We start from the raw sequence: 19470 nt of genomic DNA, 5'->3' as shown, positions 1-19470 counted from the left end.
ATGGCCGCCTGTCCGGAGCCAGTGATTCTTAGCACCCTCTGCTGCGTCGCAGGTCTGACCGCCGCCGTGGTCAGTTGCTTCGCAGCTGCTGGGGACTGAGGGCCGGGGTTTGATTGTTGTGTTCATAGGAGGTTGTGGCCAAGTACTGCTCCAGGGTGGCCAATCCTGCTCTGGTGAGGGAGTGCGTTACCGGTTCTGGTCACCGGGATCAGGCCACACTCCAGGCCTGTTTGTGCAATTTTATCAACACGCGGATTTTTTAAATTTTTTTTAACCCCGTGGAAAATTGCCGGCACCGGGATTCGAACCACGGACCTCTTGCACGCGAGGCGGGTGTTCTACCTCTACGCCACCGCTGCACCCGTAGTTTCGCACAAACAATGAAGTAGTACATTGATATTTGCAGCGCAGATAGCTGCGCGCGGCCGAGTGTAGCCTAGCCGGATCGCCGTCTGCAGCTGTGCACTGCAGCTGAACTTGTAGCATAAGTTGGCGTTAAGCGTTTGAGAATGTGCATCGGGGTAAGCAATGAACAATTCGCGCGCCGCTTTATGGTAGCTTGCAATACTTTTTCTGAAGTAAAAAACATCTGGCAGTACGAAACTGGTAATGAATGTCCATGTTACTGCGATTAACGTTGAAGCAACAGTTTCAGCAGTGCCGCGTTACCATATGGTATTGTATCACCGGCCCCTACTATCATACCGCAATGACCGAAAACGTTTTATATGCTTCGGTCGCTCGATGTGCATGGTAACGTGATGACAACAGTGCGTGACATTGTCACGTGGTAGTGACGGTGAAGAAAGCAGCCCAACTGCGAAAGACGAAACTAGCGTTTTATTGGGCGAACTTTGCCCTCAAAACAGGGTACACTCAAAGAATGGAGACAGCGGCGAACACAGTCGGCGATCGTCGAAAATCTGATCGGCGAGTCAAGCGCGTCGGCTTTTATACAGCAGTCGTCGAATGTTCCAGACTAATTGTTGGGACCCGCGTGCCTTCCACAAAGTTCTACACCATTCGCGTCAGGCGATGAAATCAGGTAACACAAGGTTCGGCGACAACAGACAGTGGATAGAAGCATCGATAACTTTCAAGAAACTTCGGATACATGCAGGCGCGTCCCGCGCTGTGCGATAACATTTGTTAGGCAGCGAAACGTGTCGCCCGATAAAGATAAGTACACGTGTCAATATGCAGGCCTTGCAGAAAAATGAACTAGATGCCGAGTTCAAATTAATTATGCTGGTGAATAGTAGACACATCTTGGTTCTCCATACCGCATTACTCTTTACAGAAGTGCCGGGTTACTGGAAATGTAGATGGCAGTAACACCGTCATCATTGACATATTGTGACACGAAGTTCCTTCGTAACAGTTCGTGTACTCTTTATGACTACTGCTCGTCTTGTCTCTGTTAGTGTCTTCGAATATATACCGCAAGGAAAATTGAACACAATAATTACGCTCAGCAGGAGAAAGAAGACGGCTGACGTACACTATAACAGGTTCCTGCCCTTGTTAAATTGAATATTTCTTTGCCTATCATACGATGGTTTCACTTTGCTCGGTAGGTCCCTGGTCAGGTTCTCACCGAGTAGATTCAACCTCATTCTTATGAAAATCGTCAGAACCCATCTCTCGATCACTGTCGACGGTAATTGGTTGAGCATAGAATCAATATAGCCAGATCGCGTGTTGTCACCTTCGTAACGTGTTATCTATGAGGCGTACACTGCAGCAAAATTTCTCTTTCGCGCTTTCCTCAGAACAGTCGACGCCATAAGGCGCAGCGGTCATGATACCATTAGTGGCCTCCGAAATTCCTGGGGTGGCGCTGCGTGCGAAGAAACGCGTCATTAGGCAACGTGGCTCCTTTCACGCCATTCTTTCTAGACACGCTGCACCCTTCTTGTGACGCTGCCGAGAGGTTTGTGCGTGACTTCAGAGACGAGAACCGAGACGCTTCGGTGCCTACGATCGCTTCGAATCCATCCCTCCCTTGCCGCACACCCAGTGGCACATACTCAGGGACAAATGTTGGCAAGATGTCCATTCAGGAGCGGCACATATCCAGTGCATTCATTGCGGAGCTTGTTAAAGCATTGGCGTGAAAAATCATTCTTTGAAACGCCCACAATCATAACCCATGACCCTATACGCCGTGCACTTGTGGCAGGGTCTGCTAAAGCATCTAGTTGCTGGTATTGATGAAGGCTTGTGATGTGGGTTTGATTCCGCTCACAATGGGAGGAAATCAAGGCGTATTGTTGTTCATCGTAGGGCGGCCCCTTCCCATGTACCCAGGAATTCTGGCCACTCGTTTAGTTTTTCTTTTCGCCATCACGTGGCGTATCAACATTGCAGAATTCAAATTCGCGACATCACGCATGCGATGACGCACGACTAAAGGAAACATAATAAAAAGAGGCGCACGCTCAGGCTGTTGCTTCTCCTTGCCACGTGTCAACCAGTGCGCTCATGTATCGGCCTCATTTCGAAGGCGACCAGCTACTTGCTCGACTAGCAATGAATGAACGATTTTGCTAGAGACCTGGCTGGACAGCTCGTTGGCATTCCGCATGAAATGTCTGGCCGATATCACTGACGCGAATCTTCCGGTTTCTTTTTTTCTTCTTTTCGTGTCTTATTTCTTCTGCATCACTGCAGCCGCGGGCTCGCGTACAGTCAGCGTTATGTATTATGGGTTTTCCATAGCACTGGTGCGTTGCATTAAGATTAAGCTATATCTCAGGCCTATATCCGATGCCGGCTGCTCAAATACATATAAGCGCATGAATGCTTTTATGACAGAACTGCTCAACTGATTTGAATGCCAACTTTTGGACTTACAAAGTTGCATCACAGTGATTGCAGCAAGCATAATTTTGATGATGAGACATTTTTACAAGAATTGCCGGAAGTCAGTAAATGAGAAGGAAAAAGAGAAGTACGGTGTTAACAAATCCGTAACTCAGCATTAAAAAAATGTCGCGTTTCAATAGACTGCATTCGTTAGAGCATCTAAATCGGTGATCTAGATCGGGCGTAGGCTGGTCCTTAGCTAATTCCGACTATCCCTCCAATCTTGACGCGACATCATAAGCTCTATCAAGAGCAACTTGTGGATAGTTTCTTTCTGCTAGCGCTGTGTTAAGCTCAGTTAGGTTGTGGATGTAATCGCTGTCTTCGCTGCGGATTCTGTTTATTGATTTGGCTTGTCCGACAAAAATTTCTTGCCTGCAGTGTCGCGGGTGATGACTGTTTTAGTCTAAATATGACTGGCTATCCGTAGGCTTCCGGTAAAGTGTGGTTCTCAGTTTTTTCCGTTTTCTATGTAGACCATTTTGTCGAGGAAGTAGAATTGACTAGGAGAGTAGTGAGCAGTAAACATATGTCAAAGTGACTGAAATGGCCAATTAAGCTTGTTAACGCGCTTGTGCCGTGTTCCCATATATAAAGCAGATATGTGTGCGGTTTAAAGGGTAGTATCTAAACATGTGGGCTTCATGCTCTCCCGTGAGAATGTTCGCATACGTGGAAGCGAATGGTGCTCCCATGCTGGTGCCGAAAGTGTGCCGGTAGTCAAGAGAATCTAATTCGAGATCGTTGAGCGTGCGAACTAACTTACACAGTCAGGCATCGATACATAGACTGACATCAGTGCAAGCCTCGACAAGAAATTAAGCGTAAGAACACACCACCTGACGGCCTTTTACCCGAACCGAACAGAAATGATTACCACGCTGTATGGATAGCACAGGCAACAACAAATGTGGGCCTTTCATCCAATCCAGCAAATTCGCCTCCAAACAACCAAAATACAGATTTCACGTAGAAACTCTCATTGCGGTTTTAACAGAGGAAAATCCCAAAAGGCAACAGGAATAAGGCTACATGTGCCCTATGCTATCCCAGAAAATGCATCGCTCTCTTTAATTGATATTCTCGAAGAACACTGCAAGGAGCAACTTACGGTAATTATTATACAGCTCGACAGCATAATTTTATCTGAACAGGAAAAAAGAAAATTCCAATAATTTGTCCAAATTGAGGAGGGAAGATTACGAGATAAATACCAGTACAAATGCATTAGAGCTACACATCGGCCTAAGAAAACAAATATAACCCCTACAGCACATATTTCTTCCGATAGAGTTACAAGACAGAATCCAGAGCACTGCAGCAACACTGCAGACATATCTCAGCGTCTCCGCCCCGATGAAGTTGTTCTATGGAAACGTAGTCTAGAGTTTTTTTACCTAGAACAACGCAATAAATAAATACGAAATCCACAAAGATATAACAGGGTTTTCAAGACGCATGCGCATCAAGCAGTTCTTTTTCGATAAGCCAGACGTATGAATGTAGCACAGAGACTCTCTTTGAGCACCCAGCACGTGAACACCAGTAGCCGAAGTGGCCAGGCATGGATTTATACGTATAGCGAATCTCAAAGAAAATTCTAGAATAAGCGCGGCATTGCCAGAAACGCAAAAATTTGCCTCCACTAAGCAACAAATCCGTAAATAACTCGCGGAAAGGAATGATATTGTTAGGTAGCAAGATGCAAACGAAAAGCTATATACAAATATATTTACAGGGAAATACGCCGCACTTGGCCAAGAGGCAACAGCCCGCGCTAGCCTCTTATCGTCGTCGTCCTTTTCACACTCCTTGCCTCTTCGTCATTGGAAATACTGTTCCGTAGCACTACCCCCGGCGGCAATAGCGCCTTCCCGGAGCGACTAAAGGCCGGACACGGAAGCAGTGTAGTATACCTTGATCCTACTGACATGCACGACATCACTAGATGCCAGAGGAGAGGACGACGTTGAACTCACAGGAGCAATTTCGTACGTCACAGGCGTCACCTGGCGCAGCACGCGGTAGGGCCCTGTGTATCGCGAAAGGAGCTTCTCTGAAAGTTTGACAGGAGCACAAGCGCACCAGGCGAAAACTGTACGTCACGATGGCGGGCGTTGTACTCACGCTGCTGAGTGGCTTGCGAGGCCGTCACTCGATCATGGGCAACCTGGCGTGCATGGTCGGCGAGGGCGATGGCGTCGCGCGCATATTCGCTTGTTGAGATCGCAGTAGGAGGAAGTGTCGTGTATATGGGCAAGGTTGGTTCGCCACCGTACAGTAGATAAAATGGAGAAAATCCGGCAGTATCGTGCCGGGAAAAATTGTTCGCAAATGTGACGTCAAGAAGGGCAATGTCCCAGTTGTGGAGGTCCTTTGAAATGTGCTTGGGCAAGATATCGGTAAGAGTACGGTTTAACCGCTCTTTCAGGCCATTGGTTTGAGGATGGTATGAGGTAGTCAGCTTCACTCTAAGAAAAAAGAGAGTAAAAAGTGTGTCAGGCAACTTGACTCTCTTTTCTCTTTCGAAGAACCACTTTTGCGCGAATAGAGTCAGAAATCAATAGTCAACATTTGCACATGGGTCGTTTGACTCTCAATAGCACGCGAAAAGTCATCGTGGAAGATCGCGATTCCTCTGATATTCGAGATGTGTATCGCGAGAGAAAGATTTTACTGCAGGAGAAGAAATACCAGATAACCTCTTCCGTTTTAGGCAGGCCCTCGGGTTCCTGTCCTGGTTGTAATGCGGTGTATCATTCTTTAATTCTTGTCATGTTCTGCAATTACTGCGAACTCTATATATTGATTTTCTTTGACCATGTTTGTTGATACCTCACATGCTTAAGCGATTGCTGGTTTGCTATGCTAAGGAAGAATTGGATTTGTCACACTGGATTTTGACCTTAAGTAAATCTAAAGAAAAGTGTTGGCTTCTAAAGAGAGCACTGCAACGAGATAACAAGTTGAGTAGGCGCACTCAACAGTTTCGATTGTAAATGTAATTCCGCGACTTAAAATTAAATTTTAAAGATTTAAGTTCCAAAATCAAGATCTTGTTATGAGGCGCACGGTAAGGGAAAGCTGCAAATTTATCTTCAGCAGCTCGGTTTATTTAACGTGTACGGAATGCACGGTAGACGCGCGTTTTCGCATTCTGACCCCGTTGGAATGCGACTGCCGCGGATGTGATTGGACCCGTCACCTCAAGCTCAGCAGCGCAACACCAAAGCCACTGGGCTACCGCAGTACGTTCCGTTCCACGACCAGAAACAAATATTAGCGTCGGCAACACTGCTTTGGAGCCCCCTAGAAATATAAAAACAAAAATATAGCAGTTTCACCCCAATGCTGCATGAACCACTGCACGAACTATTGCACGAGCCAAGGTTCGTAGTTTCATCGGCTCAATAAACTGCAGTAAACATTCGCTTACCCCTTAAATTAGCAAGCACTGGGTCACGCGCGCACGTGCAAACATCAACAGATCTCACTCAATGACCGCGAACAGAACACTCGCTGTCACAGCGTCGGCGTGATGAAGGGCGCGAAAAGAGCGGACCGAACGCTTCTGCTGCCTCTTCCTTCAAAGCATCTCCGAAAAATTGCGCTATCTGAGCGCCCCCCCCCCAGCTGTGCATCCATCCGAAATCATCTCCAAAACAGAGCGGGGGTGGCGCAAGACCGGGCTAGAGCAACAGCCAGAGGAGGAGAAGCGCGCTAAACTAGCGCCTCCCTCTCCCGGCTTGCACGCGTTTTATCACGTGACCTCCTATAGATACTTGACTTGGGGCGCCCATCCAGCCCGGCTCAGCCTCGAACACTTCCTTTAACGCGCACAGCTAACGACGCGAGATAGGATCTTATCGCACTTGATTTTATACGTAAGCTCACGGTAACACCGACAGATATATTTCGACGGTTGTGTCCATATGGCTGCTATCGCGAAATTTGCACTAAACAGAAAATTTTACTAAGGACCAACAACGCTACTTCTCCACGTCATCATACAGCGGAGAACGACATTTCTGGAAAATGTGTCGCTACATCTCCGCCAAATGACTACGCTCGCATTTGGTGACAGCGGAACGCAGTTGCAAGAAATTGTGGAGGAAATACCGGAGTTCTGGCAGCTTCAGGTGCACTAGATTATTCAGTAACGTCGGCGGCTTTGTAGTTCTACCATACATCAGAGGAAACTGCACTCGACAGAGATCAAGAACAGCCGCACCGTGATAGCTAAGCAAATTAAGCACAATTACGCCGCGTCTTCCCACTTCGAGCACGCTCCGATAGCCCAACGATAGATATTTCAAACGTAACCACACTTGGACGAGCAAATTTTGCTTCTGCGAAGTGAACGTAGCGGGTATTTCAAGTCGCGTGTTAAATTCATGGCTGTTTCATTCGTGAACATTACTTATGGGACGTAACATTATCAGTGAGCAAAACAGTTTTTATTTCAACGCGAGGAAAGAAAACCGAAACTAGCGCCACTATTTAGCACAGTTGTGCGGATACAAGTGATCCAAAGCCGAAGCCGCCAATAGCGTGACGCCATCTTGAAGTTGCGTTGCATCTCGCGCGTTTTAGTTGTCGTCGAGTGGTGGTTCTTTATTCTGTGGAGTGGTTCTGAAAGCGCTGCGTTAGGGGCGACTACAACCAGGTGTTGCGGCAAGTTACTTTGGGAACTTCTGTTCGTGCTGTGTGATTGCGACGAGGAGGACCGCCGCCAGCAGCGGCGTGTCGCCGATTTCGTCCTTGCCGACATCGAGCAAGTGCAGCTAGCCGGACCGTCACACGCGCCGGAAGTGTTGCGTTTTGCACTGCGTTTTCCTTGTGATATGGGAGATCGCAACGCAGAGACGACCAGATGCATGCGAAAGACTACCAGGGGAGAGTGACCTGTACCATATTTCTCTTAACCTCTCAGGTAAGCATATCAGCTTTTGTTCCGAGTTTACAAACGGCGCGTGCTCGGCCCTTCCGGTACGGCTACATATTGCGCCACGTTTCTCTTGACAGTTCACAGACGATCTTAGCCATGCGTGCGCGTATGCATGCGAAAATACTACTGGCAGACGGAAGCCTCAGGAGAGCATCTGAAATTATAGCAAAGCTGTATTGCCATAGATAAACACCGTTCTTAACAACTGCAATGACGAGTGGCCTGTCGCATCGAAAAATCCGTCGAATACCACATACTGCGTAACTTGAAGTTTAGATACAATACTAGCACCAGTGTCACTTTCGCTGGCGAAAACACGTTGTGAAAGAAGCAGCTTCTGTATTCTGAAGATTTACTCGCGCTTTAGGTATATTACCGCGAATAATAAAAACGCTACAAAGCTTTATGGCAGTGTCAGGCGATGTGGCAGCACAGATATTTTCGTAGCGGTAAGGCGGCTGCATGCACAACGAGCAGCCGCAACGCTTTAAAAGCGCTGAAACAGAACAAATTTAATATCTATGTGGCTGCAAGTCGGAAACACATTAGCTCACAATCTAAGGCGATGTATAATGTTATCATTTTTTATGTAATCTTTATTGTCACGGTTGTAAATATTTAAAAGCATGAATTTGCTGCAACCTTTATTTAAATAGTAAATCCTACTAGGCCTACAACACCTGGCTGTGTTATGTAGAGAATTTGTGGTATGCCTACTGGATTTTCTATTTTGAGTCCGCTGTTTTATGAAAAACAGGATATTTTTATTTATAGTCTTATGTTAGTACATGTCACGATCCACCTCGGGTCGTGAACAAGGCAGGGCTTCTGGCACCCTCCGTTAGACGGACGCTCCGCAGCGTGGTGGTGCTGAACGATGACTGACCGGCAAGCAGCCGTGCTCGTCGGTGTTTATTGCGGTGCGGTGACCAATGTTGCCTGCCGAGCTTTAGCAGGCCACCGATCTTTGCGGGCGAACCAAGATTATGCCCAAGGGGACGTCACATACTTGCTACACCCCCTTACCCCCAGTTTGTTTGGTAAATGAAAAACAAACGTCCATGTTCACAATATGAGGCTCTGCCTCCATCCTAGCTGGGTCGACGCTGCCTGCTATCCAGGCGAGTAACGGTCCGGTGGCCTCCGCCGTCGAGTACTCCACCTGGGCACCGGTGTTGACGGGTCGGGTGTGGCAACGCTGGGTGCTGCCTGTGCCAGCCTCGCTCCATCCGGAGCGTCCGTAGTGGTCGGCCTTGCGAGTGGTGCCGGGCTTGGCACCCGTCCAACAGGTGCCACACCACTGGCTATGGTTGCCGCCTCCGAGGTAGGTGGTGTTCTGCTGGGAGCGACTGGTGCTGCCGCTATTCCTGCTACGGGCCGGAACTCAGAAGTGGCAGTCGGGGGTGCTGGCCAGGTCCCGAGGCGAGGCCTGACATGGTCGGCGTGTCTGTGCCACATGACCCCGTCTGGCATGCGCACGAGCAGCGATGAGGCGCTGGCAGGAGACACCACCTGTCCGGCAGACCAGGGTGGGCCAGGACGGAAGTTCCTGGCGAAAACTGGAGCTCTCGACTCTGGGAAAGGCCCGGGACGGCACCCTTGGTCAGCAGCCAGCTTCTGCTTCAGCTGCTTCAAAAGCACTGTGGATCGGAGGTCCGGATGCAAGACGTCCAAGGGTGTCTTCACCATCCGACCCAGCATGAGCTCACAGGGGGCACGGCCAGTCGCATCGTGAGGCGTGGTCCGGTAGTGAAGTAGTATCCGCGTAATATGCGTCCGGAAATCCCCAGTCTGGCTCTTCCTGTGCTTGTCTTTGATGGTTTGTACCACCCGCTCGGCTGCATTATTTGAAGCAGGGTGGTGCGGCGGAACCACCATCCGGCGGATTCCGTTCTGCGTCAGCAAGGCCAGGTACTCTGCGCTGGCGAAAGCAGGACCATTGTCGGACACGATGACATCCAGCAGCCCCTGGGCGGCGAAGACCTGTCCTAGCCCTGCAATGGTAGCGCCTGCTGCTGGAGTTGTGACAGGTAGACACTTCACCCACTTTGAAAAGGCTACCACAACCACGAGGAAGTAATGGCCCTTGAAGGGTCCCCCAATATCCACATGTAGGCGGGACCAGGGTCTCTGTGGGAAAGGCCAGGGGGGGATCTCCACATGACGCGAAGCTCGCTGATGCTCCTGGCACACTTGATAGCTCTGCACTAAGTGAGCGATGTCCTGGTCCAGGCCAGGCCACCAAACATGGGACCGGGCCACCACCTTGGTCTTTTCTATCACTGGATAACCCGCGTGCAGCAACTGCAGAACCCTGGACCGGATACTTTGTGGGTTCACCACCCTCAAACCCCACAGTAAGCAGCCCTGCTACAAGCTCAACACAGCGGCCTTGTGGCTATAGGCATGCTGCACCAATTCCTCTCCGCGGGACACCGTCTTGACCACCTGAGACAGGAGTGGGTCCCGGCTGCTCGCTTGAGATACCGCAGATCTGGAGAGCACCTCCGGGTACACGTGTTCCAGCATGAACACTTCAGCAGATTCTGGGACAGCATCAGGCACCTATGGCAGGGGCAGGAGGCTCAGGGCATCAGCAAGTCCCAGGTCGTCTCCCGGACGGTAAACCAGCTGGTAACTGTAAGCTGCCAGCCTAAAGGCCCAGCGTACCACTCGAGGAGACGCCTGTACAGGAACTGCCTTGTCAGGCCCCAGCAGCCACAACAGAGGCTTATGGTCCGTGACTGCCTTGAACTTCCGGCCCCACAGATATTTGGCAAGCAGAAATGAGTTGATTGCAAAGTTGTACTTCCCGGTGAGCTGCCTATGAACCCAAGTTTATCCTGTCTGGGCTATTGTTGTGTGCATACAACAATTTTAAGTATATTTTAATGGATTATTTTACTGTTTTCATGCAGAAATACCTTTTTTTCTTGTACCAAGAAATGCGTACAGCATAGAATGAAATGAAGTGTGGTGTATTTTTCTACTGATTTAATAAATGAAATTTCGTCAGCGGTGTATGAGAGATTAGTTTAGTTTCTTTTACTAAACAATGCGTTATCTCCTCTGCTACTGCTGTTCTGTGTATTTTGTAATTTTGAAATGCACTTTATTTTAGGTATTCAAGAAATGGCAACATCCAGAAGAAGACGCCATCTCATCCAGCACGTTATGGGTGAGAGAGTTCGTAGCAGGCACTTTCGCATATCTCATTAGCATATGATGCTATTTGTTGTAATTTTTGTGTCCACTTTCCTGGCCTTTATTCATTTCAGCATTATTGTCCAAAGGGTAATACTTTTACAACGACATAGAGTAATTCTCCAAAGGAGAGACATGGCTGGAGGAGACGACATACATAAGCCGCCTTTGTCCGTATCTCTATGTTGCACAGTTACTCTGTCGTTATCTACCAACCAACCCAAGTTCTTCATCAGCTACATTTGCTAATTCTCCGTTATTACAATTTCATTGATACAACATTGTAAGTACACAGGTACACAGGAAGAAATACACTTTAAATGATGAAGAGCCGTAGAACAAGGAGCATCGCTGGAGCCAATGTTTCGACAAAGAGAAGGATAAGTTTTCTTGTCAAAACATTTGCTCCAGTAAAATTTCTTGTTCTATCACTGTTTGCGGTTAAAGAACAGCATTATTGCTCTTGCTGAAGTATTATGCATTATGGAATAAGAATTAGCAGGGTGAAATGTCTGGAATGTGAAATTGTATGTATATTTTAATGCTGCAGCGAAAGCCAGAAAAACAAGATGTAGAAAACCACATTGTTATTTGTCACTACCCAGCTTGGCCAGCTTCATTCATAGCTTGCACTTTCTTGCATTAACGACCACTGCAATTCATTAATTGAATTGCTTCGTGATTTACTTAAGTTTAGAGATGTTGAACATGTTTTAATGCAGCTCAACATATTGCGTGTAAAAAATGTGCAATGACATTTTAAGAGGCATGCAGTTGACTAGCAGATCACTTCATGGTATGAGCTCAGGTTTCCACTGAGCTTCCATGCACAAATTGGATGCACATTCTTTTTTTTCATTGCTTGGAAGTTTCGCGCAGTAAGCTTCGCGTGCACTTTATCTTACTGGAACAAGTTCATGACGCGTTCTCTGACTCCCAAAATTATTGTAATTAATTTCGTACCTTTTTTGGGACACATTTGAGGCACGCTCGCCGCGCCTGGAGTTGTAAAGCAGTTAGCCACAAAGCCAGCCTGACGTGGTCACAGTTCGTTCCGCATGTACTGAATCTTAGTCAGACAAGTTTGTAACGCTTTCTGTGGCCCTGCATCATGTACATTCCTTCAGTGCTGACGCTTGTCAAAGATTTGGAAAGCGGTTGCCATGAGAACACTGGAGTGTGTTGCTTGCACCGGCAGAACGTGCAAAAGATAACGCCGATGAGCTAAAAATCCAAGAACTCGAAAATTCTGTCTTCTGTGTTCAATATCTGTTGTTACATTACCTTTCCTCACGATCTATTCTGCAGCTAACGCGTTAAGGTTATGAGCGTCCAATAAGAAAAAAAGTCTACGAATCGAAAATTATCTCCCTCTACAACGTAATGTGGCACGTCAGCCCTATTAATAAATCCAGCATTGCCCATCATGAATGTTATGCTGCGCGTGACGTAAAATGTGATGGGCATGGTGGAAAATATGGTGGGTATGATGGAATTCATCGTGGGTATATTGAGTGCATGGTGGGTACAGTGGTGGCGTTGAGGTAGAGCATCCGCCTCGCGCGCAAGAGGAGCGTGGTTCCAATCCCGGTGCCACGCAATTTTTCACCGGGTAAAAAAAAATCCGCGGGTTGAAAAATTGCACAAACAGGCCTGCAGTGCGGCCTGAACCCGATGATCAGAACCGGTAACGCACTCCCTCACCAGAGCAGGATTGGCCACCCTGGTGCAGCATTTGTCCACAACCTCCTATATGGATACAACAATCAAACCCCGGCCGTCAGTCCCCAGCAGCTGTGAAGCAACTGACCACGGCGGCGGTCAGACCTGTGACGCAGGAGAGGGTGCTAAGAATCCCTGGAACCGGACAGGCCGCGAATGGACTCTCAACCTGACAAGGTTTAATGCTAGTACGTTATCTAGTGAGGCGAGTCTAGCAGTGATATTGGAGTAACTATAAGGCAGTAAATGTTATAAAATAGGGCTCAGCGAAGTTAGGAGGGCAAAGGAAGCATGTCCAGTGCTAAAGAGCGGGCACGTCCTGTGCAACCGGGGCTTCGCGGAGTGCCGAGAACTAGGAGTCGGATTCCTGATTATTAAGAATATAGCTGGTAACATACAGGAAGTATAAAAGCCTCTAACCCTACAGCTAGAATAGAACTGCCAGAACTTTCGACGTTAATCAACAAGCGTAAGACAGCTGACGTAAGCAAGTATGATATGGATAAAGTTGAACATGCTCTCAGGAACGGAGGAAGCCTAAAAGCAGTGAAGAAGAAACTAGGAATTCGCAAGAATCAGATGTATGTGTTAGGAGACAAAGCCGGCAATATCATTATTGATATGGATAAGATAGTTCAAGTGGCTGAGCAGTTCTATAGAAATTTATACAGTACCAGTGGCACCCACGACGATAACGGAAGATAGAACAGCCTAGAGGAACTCGAAATCCCACAGGTAACGCCGGAAGAAGTAACGAAAGCCTTGGGAGCTATGCAAAGGAGGAAGGCAGCTGGGGAGGATCAGGAAACAGCAGATTTATTGAAGGATGGTGGGCAGATTGTTCTAGAGAAACTCGCCACCCTTTATAAACAATGCCTCATGACCTCGAGTGCACCGTACTTTTGGAAGAACGCTAACATAATCCTAATCCATAAGAAAGGGGACGCCATAGACTTGGAAAAGTATAGCCCGATCAGCTCACTATCAGTTGCCTGCAAAGTATTTAATAAGGTAATCGAAAATAGAATCAGGAACAGCTTAGACTGCTGTCAACCAAAGGACCAGGCAGGATTTAGTAAAGGCTGCTGAACAACAGACCATATTCACTGTCAATCAGGTGATAGAGAAATGTGCGGAATATAACCAACCCTTATATATAGACTTCATTGATTACGAGAAAGCATTTGATTCTGTCGAAACCTCAGCAGTCATGGAGGCATTACGGAATCAGGGTGTGGACGAGCCGTATCTAAAAATACTGAAAAATATCTATCGCGGTTCCACAGCCACCGTAGTCCTTCATAAAGAAAGCAACAAAATCCCAATAAAGAAAGGCGTCAGGCAGGGAGATACGATCTCTCCAATGCTCTTCACAGAGTGTTTACAGGAGGTATTCAGAGACCTGGATTGGGAAGAATTGGGGGTAAGAGTTAATGGAGGATACCTTAGTAACTTGCGATTCGCTGATGATATTGCCTTCCTTAGTAACTCAGGGGACCAACTGCAATGCATGCTCACTGATCTGGAGAGGCAAAGCAGAAGGGTTGGTCTAAAAATTAATCTGCAGAAAACTAAAGTAATGTTTAACATTCTCGGAAGAGAACAGCAGTTTACGATAGGTAGCGAGGCACAGGAAGTGGTAAGGGAATGCATCTACTTAGGGCAGGAAGGGACGGCGGATCCGGATCATGAGACGGAAATAATCAGAAGAATAAGAATGGGCTGGGGTGCGTTTGGCAGGGATTCTCAGATCATGAACAGCAGGTTGCCATTTTCCCTCAAGACAAAAGTGTATAATAGCTGCGTCTTACCAGTACTCACCTACGGGCCAGAAACCTGGAAGGTTACGAAAAGGGTTCTACTTAAATTCAGGACGACGCAACGAGCTATGGAAAGAAAAATGACGGGTAAAACGTTAAGGGATAAGAAAAGTGCAGATTGGGTGAGGGAACAAACGTGAGTAATGACATCTTAGTTGAAATCAAGAAAAAGAAATCGGTATGGGCAGGACATGTAATGAGGAGGGGAGATAACCGATGTTCATTAAGGGTTACGGATTGGATTCCAAGGAAAGGGAAGCATAGCAGGGGGCGGCAGAAGGTTAGGTGGGCGGATGAGATAAAGAAGTTTGCAGGGACGACATGGCCACAATTAGTACATGAACGGGGTTGTTGTAGAAGTATGGGAGAGGCCTTTGCCCTGCAGTGGGCGTAACCAGGCTGATAATGATGATGATGATGATGATGATGATGATGATGATGATACAGGAATTTCTATAGCATTAACGAGACGGTGGCAGGTGTTGTTGTGAAACCTTAATAAGAGGTACAAATTTATGGTCGTATAGGTTACGCCCCTACATCCAGTCATGACCAGGAAGGCGAAAGCTTTTATGGAGACTTGGAATCGGCGATGGGTAAGGTCAAAACAAGATATACTGTACTGATGGGCGGCTTCAATGCCAAGGTAGGGAAGAAGCAGGCTGAAGACAAGGCAGTGAGGGAATATGGCATAAGCACTAGGAATAGCAGGGGAGAGTTATTAGTAAACTTTGCAGAACGAAATAACATGCGGATAACGAATACCTTCTTCCGCAAGCGCGATAGCCGAAAGTGGACGTGGAGGAGCCCGAATGACGAGAGTAGAAATGAAATGGACCTTATAATCTGCGCTAACCCCGGCATCATGCAAAATGCGGACGTGCTGAGCAAGGTGCGCTGCAGAGACCATAGGATGGTAAGAACAATAAGTAGGCTAGACTTGAGGAGGGAACGGAAGAAACTGGTACATAAGAAGCCAATCAATGAGTTAGCTGTAAGAGGCAAAATTGAAGACTTCCGGATCAACCTACAGAACAGGTATTCGGCTTTAACTCAGGAACAGGACCTTAGTGTCAAAACAATGAACGACAATCTTATAAGCATCGTTCAGGAGTGTGCAATAGATGTCGGTGGCTGCTCCGTTAGACAGGATGCCAGTAAGCTATCGCAGGACACAAAACCTCTGATCAAGAAACGCCAATGTATGAAAGCCTCTAACCCTACAGCTAGAATAGAACTGGCCGAACTTTCGAAGTTAAACAAGCGTAAGACAGCTAACATAAGGAAGTATAGCATGGATAGAATTGAACATGCTCTCAGCAACGGAGGAAGCCTAAAAGCAGTGAAGAATAGGAATTGGCAAGAATCAGATGTATGTGTTAAGAGACACAGCCGGCAATATCATTACTAATAAGGATGAGATAGTTCAAGTGGCTGAGGAGTTCTATAGAGGTTTATACAGTACCAGTGCCACCCACGATGCTAATGGAAGAGAGAATAATCTAGAGGAATTTGACATCCCACAAGTAACGCAGGAAGAAGTACAGAAAGCTTTGGGAGCTATTCAAAGGGGAAGGCGGCTGGGGAGGATCAGGTAACAGTAGATTTGTTGGATAGTGGGCATATTGTTCTAGAAAAACTGGCCATCCTCTATACGCAATGCCTCATGACCTCGAGCGTACCGGAATCTGGGAAGAACGCTAACATAATCCTAATCCATAGGACAGGGGACGCCAAAGAATAAAAAAATTATAGACCGATCACCTTACTGTTCGTTGCATACAAAGTATTTACTCAGGTAATCGCAAATAGAATCAGGAACACCTTAGACATCTGTCAAGCAAAGGACCAGGCAGGATTCCGTAAAGGCTACTCAACAATAGAACATATTCACACTATCAATCAGGTGATAGAGAAATGTGCGGAATATAACCGACCCATATATATAGCTTACATTGTTTACGAGAAAGCGTTTATGCTGAAATATGCTGAAATATTTAATAAATGTTTTAATAGCAAAGAACTTGTGCATGCATGTTGATATACGCAAAAGATGGTACTACATGCAGTGGTACCATTTGGCAAATCAATCAACCATCTGCAAATTAAGCACCCAGTATCACCCAGTATCTACCCACCATCCTGCCAGCAAGGCCAGCATTCACCCACTATTTACACAGGTCAGCCAGTATATACCCCACCATCCACACACTACACCCACCATTCACCCAGCATGCCCACCACTGAGTGAAATCACAAAGTATATATTCCACCAATACATCCGACCATTTGCCACTGTAACCACCATGCACCCAAAACACCCACGATCAATTCCATCATACCCAGCATGTTTCCCATCATGCCCAGCACATTTTACATCATGCCCAGCATCAAATACATGATGGCTAATGCTGGGACTTTCAACAGTGCTGTGGCCACACATCATGGGAGATATTTGACCATCATGGTAAACGAAGATATTTTTTTCGATTCGTCTACTTTCTTTCCTATTTGACACTCATAGTGCTAACGAGTTAATACTATAAAAGATGGCGAGGAAAAGTAATATAAGAAAAAAATATTGTAGAGGTATCGCTAGTGAACACACTCGCAGAGGAAGGACCGCTAACAGTCACAAGCGTTCGTACACACAGTACAGTTGCTTTCAGTAAGAACAATGGGTATTTTTTGACCTTGTGCATACAAGTGTGCATTGACCAAGTTTGCAGGATATTTTCCTCCGAGAGCCATTTACCGTCGAAGCGGCTAGTAGTCGCTCACGGAGAGAGCTTTGGATGTAGAAGCGGCACAGAAAGTTCATTACTGTCTGGTCACCCAATTGCATGCCGCGCTGTTGGCCATTCCTAAGAAATTGTAAATGCGACGCAGAGCCAAGGCAACAAAGCAACATTGTTTTGTGATTTGTGACTCACAGCATTATTGTAAGTTATTTCGTTCCTTTTTGGGGTACTTTCTGTGCACAGTGGCCGCGTCTGGCGTTGTGACGCATTTAGCGAAAAACAGCTCGGCTGTGTGCCGCAGTTAGTTTCGCATGTGGTGAATTTTACTGGAACAAGCTCGTTACGCAATCTCTGACCCCAAAAATAATGTAATTATTTCGTACCTTCTTCCGACACTTGTGATGCACGCAGGCGCACCTGCGGTTGCAAAGCAGTTAGCAAAAATTAAAAAAAAGATACAAGCTGGTCGTGCTCACAGTTTCGCATGTAATGAATCTTAGTGACACCATTTTGTGACGCTTTCTGTGGCCACGCAACATATACATTCTTTCGGTACTCACGCTTGCCGAAGACGCGACGAGGGATTACCAAGAGTGATAACACTGGAGTGTGTTGCTTGCACCCTGCGAACGTGCAAAATATAACGCCGTTGAGCGCAAAAACCATGAACTCAAAAATTCTCTCTTCTGAACCACTGAAAAGAGGATTTGCACCCAGGCGTTTCTCTTGAGTGTGAGTAGAATGCATCCTGCAAGTGTTTAGCGTGGTCTGGCTGAGAGCCTGTGTTGTGGCCACCTCTGTGCCCGCGTTTCCCTTCTACACGCCGTATTCCCATACGGGTTATGTACAAAAGGATACATGCTTGTAATTTACTTTCTTCAGCTGTTACCTACAGGTAGATCTTTGCATGGGAACTAATGGAGCCCATCTGGTTCTAAACCGTTGGATGAACGTACGCAAAGCCTGAAACGAGCATTTGTATAGAGCGAAATAAACATTTCCTCCTTCACAAGGCCTTTTGCGTCTACTTATGAAATTGCGCGTGGCACAGAATAGATGTAGGTTTGAAGGATAGTTCGCAGTCATTTTAAGCAAACAAGCGATTACTCACAAAGACTGTGAGCGATGGAACAGCGGAAGCAAAAAAGAAACAAAAAAAAGGAAAAGGCGCCTCAGTAGCGCTGCCGGCGTAGCGCGTGCCAGCTAGCATTCAAAACGCGCGAGCCAGAACTGAAACTGCAAGGAGTTTATCCCATCCGCTTGGTGCGCTACAGTCAATTCGGCTGCTGGGCGCTATGGGAGTGTCCGCTCTTGTTGAATGTCTTTCTCTATGACAATCCCACAAAAGTCTATGCTGGGCAAGGTCGCCCATACGTATGTTCTTCTGTCTCCGTTATGCTTTCAAAAAGTTGCAAAACAATAACTCGCATGGGCCTTACAGAAGCATGTCTAATAAAAGATTTCGCCCCTCCGCTAGATAATCACAAGGATTCACCAAAAACTGCTTATTTGCGTTAGCAGCCTGCGATCATTAATTGAAAAGAAAGTTACGGTAGCTTCGTTTATTACGCATGTGGAGGTTACCAATTTGAGCACTCCCATGGTAACAATTATGTCAGCAAAATTTGCTTTCATCTATTTCTTAAAATGTGGGGTCATTAAAAGATACTGCCGGAATATGCATGGTGCGGCATGCTTCTGATAAATCAGGTGCGAATGAGTGAAGACGTTTTCTTGGCGCAATTCAAGTTCATGAACTTGAAGGCATATGCCCAACCGCGGATTTCTGCATTAACAATGGATTATCCTAAATTATACAAGAAGCACCTCATCGCTACGATACATCCCAGTAGGTGTGCGAGATTAGATTTCTGCGGGTTCAAGGCATCAGGCTCGGTTGGCTGGCGTTGTCAGGAATAAAAATAGCTGCCTTTGGAAAAAAAACTGCACAATTTTTGAGCACTTTCTGATAGACGGAGCAATGCTGATATATACGTATCAGCGAAAAATACTGAAGTATTGGGATAAGTGTTTTGTGGCATATACGGTATTTTGGCTGTCTATTATTGGCCTTTTCAAACATTGTAACAGATATACATAAGCGGTAAATTCGTACACCAGATGTCTTTTTCCGATTTATATGCGCTAACGAGTGCAATTTATAGAA

At 46.7% G+C, this 19470-nt stretch overlaps 1 protein-coding gene and 1 long non-coding RNA gene across 5 annotated transcripts in view; one reads left to right on the top strand and one right to left on the bottom strand.

The window, feature by feature from the left end:
* Nucleotides 1-12012: 12012 nt before the first annotated feature.
* Nucleotides 12013-18247, bottom strand: LOC142574356 (uncharacterized). The gene is made up of 3 exons (XR_012826510.1): nt 18162-18247; nt 17687-17720; nt 12013-12124 (listed from the first exon to the last, which is right to left on the bottom strand). It is a non-coding gene; the product is annotated as an uncharacterized LOC142574356 (long non-coding RNA).
* LOC142574355 (uncharacterized) overlaps nt 17282-19470 on the top strand; it is a 135625-nt gene continuing 133436 nt past the window's right edge. The window contains exon 1 of one of the 4 annotated variants that reach the window (XM_075683461.1): nt 17282-17504. Coding sequence is in view for 2 of the 4 variants with exons in the window: in XM_075683460.1 (XP_075539575.1) it covers nt 17441-17504 (64 nt within the window). In the remaining 2 variants the exon portion in view is untranslated. The remainder of the gene's footprint in view (nt 17505-19470) is intronic. The other 3 variants (XM_075683460.1, XR_012826509.1, XM_075683459.1) reach the window with 3 other exon arrangements.

Source organism: Dermacentor variabilis, chromosome 3 (genome assembly GCF_050947875.1).
Source record: "Dermacentor variabilis isolate Ectoservices chromosome 3, ASM5094787v1, whole genome shotgun sequence".
NCBI lineage: Eukaryota > Metazoa > Arthropoda > Arachnida > Ixodida > Ixodidae > Dermacentor > Dermacentor variabilis.
Note: the sequence above shows the minus strand (reverse complement) of the source record. Positions and strands in the feature narration are given on the sequence as shown.